This window comes from Equus quagga, chromosome 22 (assembly GCF_021613505.1).
Source record: "Equus quagga isolate Etosha38 chromosome 22, UCLA_HA_Equagga_1.0, whole genome shotgun sequence".
Classification (NCBI taxonomy): domain Eukaryota; kingdom Metazoa; phylum Chordata; class Mammalia; order Perissodactyla; family Equidae; genus Equus; species Equus quagga.
The window spans coordinates 32,136,921-32,143,570 of NC_060288.1; the positions used below are offsets into that span (position 1 = coordinate 32,136,921).

A 6,650-nucleotide genomic window follows, 5' to 3' on the forward strand; every position below is an offset into this window, starting at 1 on the left:
GAAGTGTAACTGGTGTACGTTCTATGTGATGTGCTTAGATCACACCTGCTCCTTGAAATAAATCTGTCCTTTGGTTTTAGCCTGACCAACACGTGACCTGAAATCCCTCCGAGCCCATTTCCCCTGAGCCTGCTCGTCATTGTCTTCTCCACATCCAGGAGCCTACTCAACCCAGAACCCCAAAAGGCTCCTTCTTAGGACAGTGATGCCCCTGAATCCTGTAACCCATTAACCCTCCACTCCACTGGGATCCAGGTCTTGCCCCAGGGTCTAGACCTCCAGAGATGAGCAGGACCCATCTTGAGGAAAAAAGAGGCATTTCTTCACTGAACAACTTGAATGAGAGCACTGTTTCTTGTCTTTCGTGAACATTAAAAGGTAAACAATCAAGCATATGGGAAACAGAGAAGATAGCAGGCTCCTTATCATCATTATCAACTTGAAACAAGTGCACACACTAAACACACAGCCTCGTGCTTGATGAAAGCTGCTGAAACAGAGGAACATCAGAGAGCTTTGAGGGTGCAGTGACCTGGGCCCCAACCCCAGGCAAATGCCCCCCTTATCTCATTGCACTGTTTGTCTCTCAGCCTCCTCCTCTCAGACCCATAAATACAGGTGACTGTGCACTCTCCACTCACTCAGGCTCCTGCTCTACCATCCAGACCCTGACCTCCAGGTGACCCACAGCCATGAGGACCCTCACCCTCCTTGCTTCCCTTCTCCTCTTTGTCCTCCATGCCCAGGCTCAGAGCCTTGAAGAGAGAGCTTACCATGTTCCCTCCCAGGACCAGCCTGGGGCTGAGGTCCAGGACATGACCATCTCCTTTGCAGGGGACGAACCCTCTTCTCCATATGCTGCAGGTGAGAAACCAGCTGGCATTATGTAGGGGTGTCTGCAGTCCCAGTGTACCACAAACTAGCCAGGACGTCACTAGAAAATAAGGGCAGTGGTTTTCAAGACCTTTTGAGCCTAATAAGATTTGACTCCTCAACATGGGCATGTGCAACCCACTGGCTGCAGCTGCAGAGATTAAATAGGCTGCTATAAGGGCTTCAGAACATTGAGGCCAGGCTCAAAATGAGTGTGTGGATGAGGTGGGGTGAGGAGTAGATAACCCTGAGTTTGAGAGGTGGATTGTTACAAAGGGCAGGAAATAAGCAAGAACATGACAGATGAGGATCAGAGAAAAATTATGAACCCGCGTGATCAACACAAAGCCAGTAAGATTCTTGTGAGTAATGACAAAAAGGTGAATTCTCTCCACCCTAACATGCCTGGTAATGTTGACCATACATAGTCGTGTCCCCTTTTAGTATATCTTTATGAGGTGGCTCTGCCTCTCCTCCCTCCCTCCTTTCTGTGGTGTCTGACACTCCCCTTCCTTCCACAGAACTTCAGGGAACACCCACCTGCCACTGCAGACCCTTCACCTGCTATTCTGGTGAGAGTCCCTCTGGGCATTGTGAAGGCAAGGGCTTCCAACATAGGCGCTGCTGTCGTCGCTGACATCGTGGATTGAGATCCACAGCAGTGAAGGATCCCATTTGATAACTTGGAAAAGGGTTTCTTTTTTATAACTTGTACATTTTCTTATTTCTCTTTCCAAAATAAACTCTCAGCATTAAACTCTGTACTTTTGGCATTTTTCTTCTATCTCATTTTTCTTGTTTTTGCCATTCCACTTAACTTTTTTATGTGGTCACTTACATTGAGAATTCTGTCTTTGATGGTCTACCTTAAGTTAACTGGACTTTGTATCCCAGTGCTGCACAATTTGAGTCTCATACAGCAATAACAAAAACAGCAACATGAACATAATTAATTACAACAGTTTTAATTTCTAACATTCGATCCATCCATAATGATGTTCTAAAGAAGGAAGTGACTATGAAGTGTACCAAATGGTGTTGTTGACTCAAGGAAAGGTGAATCCAATGGGTTATGTTTATTTGTTCTTTAAATTTAAAAAGTGGGAAGGCATTGATATATATGGATACTTTTCTTACTTTAAGCAGATGTGTTAAGAACAGATATCTATTATTTTTCTAACTGTATCAACAAGATAGAGTGAACCAATGCTTCAGTGAGTCACAAACAAGGTAAAACGTGTGAACTTAGCAAAGACAGAATATAGTGATCAGCATTAGTGTCCTCAGTTAACCCCCAGAGAGGAGGGGAGTCCACAAGCTGGTCATTAGTGGTGGTCATGCCCAGTGACCAGTGAAAAACTGGTCCCCGTTTAGACCCCAAAAGATAAATTAGTCCAATGTCCAATGAAAGCATTGGTCTCAACTCTCCATCTCTTCAAAGACATTGTGTCTACTCCTTGTAACAAATCCATGCTAATTTTAATAAAATCCCGGCAGAAAATACTATGTGTCGAATAATGCTAACGAGCAAAGTCAATACATAATAATGATGAGACAATTGCTCATACACTTAGCTTTGTACAAAAACTTAAAGAACACTCTATTTGTCAGAAAGAAAAGTCTCTAAACTCACAATTTCTATTAAAGGCAGGGATTTAAGAGTACTGTGACATAGTAAAAGAAACCATTTTTGTTACAAAAAAATGTCTGTGCCTGATAATAACCAGGTGCTTCATCTTGGACATACACCAAGCGCCTTTTCCTTGTGGAAAGTCAGACTAGTCACCCAGACCTGCACTGCTGGAGAAAATCAAGTGACCACACAAATCAGTGGTATCTGTCTAAAGTACATGTAGCAGTCCGATTTGCCAGAGAAACAGAACAAATAGGATGTGCATATACAGGTAGATTTATTTTAAGGAATTATCATTATGGAGGCTGGCACGTCCAAAACATGCAGAGTGGGCCATCAGGCTGGAGACCAATGGAAGAGTCAGTGCTGCAGTTGAAGCCTTAAGGCAGTGTGCAGCAGAACTCCTCCTAGCCCAGGAGAGGGCAGCGTTTGTCCTATTCAAGTCATCAACTGATTGGGTGAGGACCACCCACTTCTTGGAGGGCAATCTGCTTTACTCAGTGTCTACTGATTTAAATATTAATCACATGGACAAAATTCCTGACAGAAACACCAAGAGTAATGGTTGGTCTGGTATCTGGACACTGGCCTAGCCAAGCTAGCACATAATGGTAACCATCCCACTGGACCTTCAGTTTTCCCGGACAATCTTCTAAGTCTCCCAAACCCGACCTTGTTGCCATTCTTCAGAAGGGCTATATAGTATATTTTCTTTCCATGATATTTTCTATAACATTTTCTTTTCACATTTCATGAGCCTGAAACTTTAAATGCATCTTTTATCTACATGTAAATAGCATGTAATAGTGGGTTTGCATATGCTCTTGTTGATAAGCATCTGTAACTGTGCAATTGATACCATCTTAGAATCAAGAAAATACAATTATGTTTCACTGAGTCAGGCCTCACACTGACTGCTTCACCTGTCACACCATCAGGTTGGAGAGAGGTGATCATCAGATCTGAGACAGGAGGAAGGGAGACCCAGTACATGGTGACAAGTCTTTAGTCTTGGGTCTATTGACTCCAAAGCCCATGGTCTCAAGATCTGGACACCACCACCTCCAAACTGTTCAATATCTCCTACAGAGAAAGCTGACAAGTTGTAGCCCCAGAGGGACCAGGAACAGAAGACAAAGTTGCTGCCATTTCTTCCATGGAAAGAAAAACTCAGCACAAGAGGCTTCAAGTGAGAGATAACAGCATCACTTTTTAAGGAGGAACCAAGAGACTCTTTCCAGTCTCAAACTGCACAACCAACCATGTTCCTGGGAGTATCTCATTTTATTTCCCAGGGCCTCAGTTTCTTCACCCAAACACTGAAAGTTTTGGCCTCAATGATCTCTATAGGAACTTCTTTTCCCACAGAATTTAGGTGACAACACATGCAGAGTAGTCTCTGAGGCTGGAGAGCAGCCATGGACAGTAAGAAATGGACGAGGCAGACTGTGTTCCAACAGAACTTTACAGGAACAACTGGAGGGTCTCATTGGCTCACTGGCCATGACTTAGTCACCCCTAGACTAGATCTCAGTCTATTTGAGGAAATACCAGGATGCAGAGGGAAGGGCAAGAGGGGCAAGTCTGTGAATGTGGAAGGGTGTAGGGGTGGGGAGGACAAATGTGGCTAAAGCAGGAAGCTTGGATAGATAAGACTGTGAGGACTCAGGTCCTCAATGGCAGGCATGGACCAGTTAGAACTCATGCGAGATCTGATGCCGTGAGCTCTGCTGTAGCTCTAATTGAACCTACTGACACTCAAGATCTAACTAAAAACTTAACTTCTTCAAGATTCTCCCTCCATCCACCACCACCGGGCATGGGGCTGATGCTCCCTCTTCCTCCAGGCCAGGCAAGCATGTGTTGCTATTGCGGAAGAGGACCCTGACCATCTCAGGAGCACCTCTCCAGGGCCTCCACTCTCAGTGGTTTCATCACAGGTGCTGTTGTTGCTCAGGTTCTTCAACTGAGACAGAAAATGTTCAAGATCCAGATGAAAGGCCTGGAGGGACCAGTTGGTACCTCCTGTGTCTGTCCCTGAGCTCCTTTCCTCACCCCAAGTAAAGTCTTCACAACAAGCTTGCCTTTCTGCTTTTTGATGGTTGATGTGTGTATCAGTTGGGACTAGTGTAAAATCCAGCCACAGATTTCTGACTAAAACTGTCTTAAACCAAATGCTGGGTCTAAATACTTGGGGAATTCAAAGAAGGATGTTGGATTCAGACTCAAAACAGTATAAATGAACAAACAATACTGAAAGTCAGTGTGTTGATCTATCTCTCTATCTATGCATTCATTATCCGTGATCTGTCCATCTCTTCTCTCAGAGATGTGAACTGTCTGCCTCCTCCCCACTCACGCCCCTCACCTTGTTTTACTGCTCTCCATTGCTCTCAACATCTTATGACCTGTTGGTATGAGATTTATAAGGCTGCTGTAACAAAATCCCACAGACTGGGCGGCCTAAAGAACAGAAATTTATTTCTCACAGTTCTGCAGGTTCAAACTTCACAATTCAGGTGTTGCAGGGCTTGTCTCTACTGAGGCCTCTCTCCTAGGCTTGCAGATGGCCCAGTGCTCAAAGTCATGTGATGGTTGCCACCAAACCAGTCCTCAAGGTCACTCGCAGATCTTTTCTATTGTGTCTTGAAATCTGAGCCTTTCTTTGCACCTGCCTGTCCAAAATGTGGGCCTGCCCTGGACAGCCGCTAGGTGACCGGATTCCTGCTGCTTGCTGCTAGGGAACACAGATACTGACTATATTTCCTGATGTCAGGATTTCCCGAATTCTCCAAGTCTGAGAATTGGCAGCATATTTATTTAGACATTCTCTCTACAGACGCTAGTGTCGTACTTGAGCATCATCAACTTCTTTCTGCAATGTCGTGAAGCTTAGAGCACGCCCCAGGGAGAAGGTGCAGTAGGTGTGTAAGAAATGGCACCATAAACATTATTATCACCCCAGCTGGAGTACTCTGATTTCCCTCCAGACACACCCTAAGCCTTGCAATGATTCATTTTCCCCTTCAAGGGTGCCACTGATTCTCACTTCTGTGAGATGTTATCCACATGCCCATGCCCAGAGCGGGTGGAGAAGCACATGGTGTGATTTGCATTCCTGAGCCACCTCCACATGCCTCTGGGCATCTTCTCTGCCTTCTCTGGGCTGGGAGCCTCTGCAGTGCACCTTGAAACTGTGGAGGGGAGCTTTTGTCTTCTTTTATCTGCCCTTCCTGTAAAGCATGGGCTGCATGGGGAGAAGAGGAAGATCTATTTCCTTTTATGATACCAACGAGGGCATTCCTAGCTCCCTTCAGGGCCTCCCAAATTGGAATGAATGCAATGAGAGCTTCTTGGAGAAGGCCAAACTTGCCCATAACATAGATTTATGCTAAAACAAACAAACATGTCAGATGTTCTACTGAGGCTATATGGGTGAGATGAATGAGGAACAGGAGAAAGGAGACATGCTCTTGGTGTCATGTGTCACAGAAGAGGGACATTGTACTTTCTGAAGCTGGAGGGCCCTGCATGGAAAATGAGTCTTCCCACCACACTGACACTTCGCTTTCTGGAACCAGACAGCATGCTTAAATAGATAGAGAGAGACAAAAGCAATCTGAACAAAACAGTTGGCTCAAATGACAATTAGGTCAGAAAATATGCCCTCAGGCCCTGGTTTATCCAGCCTTGATAAAGTTTGGTGCACCATTGACTAGTTTTATTGCTTAACTGAATTTTTAACTGTTTTTGTCTGTTTATTAGAATTTTGAGGTGTTTTGCTGTTTTATTTCCCCTTTGCTCTTTGGTGTCTCATTTGTTATCAGTCAGTCTTTCCTGTCCTAGCTGTAGTAACTGCAAATTTTTAAAAAGATACAAACCCAATATCCAATAAGAGAAAATGCAGCGGAGAAATCTCCATTGGTGACAACATAATGTTCATAGCACGATGTCACGTTGATTTAAATGTAATAAATAAATGCAGAACAGGGGCCAACGACTATAGGCAAAACTGTAGTTTTCTCAGAAGAACTGGGTTACAGATGATTCTGAGAATTCTCTCTTAATCTATATATTTGGATTTCATTTCTATGTTAAAAATAAATTGCTTTTGTAATAAGGAAAATAGAAGCGATAAAGCAGC

At 44.2% G+C, this 6,650-nt stretch overlaps 1 protein-coding gene across 1 annotated transcript; it reads left to right on the forward strand.

Moving 5' to 3' along the window:
* The first annotated feature begins 692 nt into the window (after positions 1–692).
* Positions 693–1,510, forward strand: LOC124231794 (alpha-defensin 1-like). The gene is made up of 2 exons (XM_046648757.1): positions 693–864; positions 1,395–1,510. The coding sequence occupies exons 1-2, from the start codon at positions 693–695 to the stop codon at positions 1,508–1,510; spliced, it is 288 nt and encodes a 95-aa protein (XP_046504713.1).
* The last annotated feature ends 5,140 nt before the right edge of the window (positions 1,511–6,650 follow it).

What these genes read in the sequence shown, in the direction of transcription:
- LOC124231794 (XM_046648757.1), top strand. Translation starts at nt 693, where the DNA reads ATGAGGACCCTCACCCTCCTTGCTTCCCTTCTCCTCTTTGTCCTCCAT. An exon ending in CTCTTCTCCATATGCTGCAG is followed by an intron (nt 865 to 1,394) that starts GTGAGAAACCAG and finishes TTCCTTCCACAG; the next exon opens with AACTTCAGGGAACACCCACC.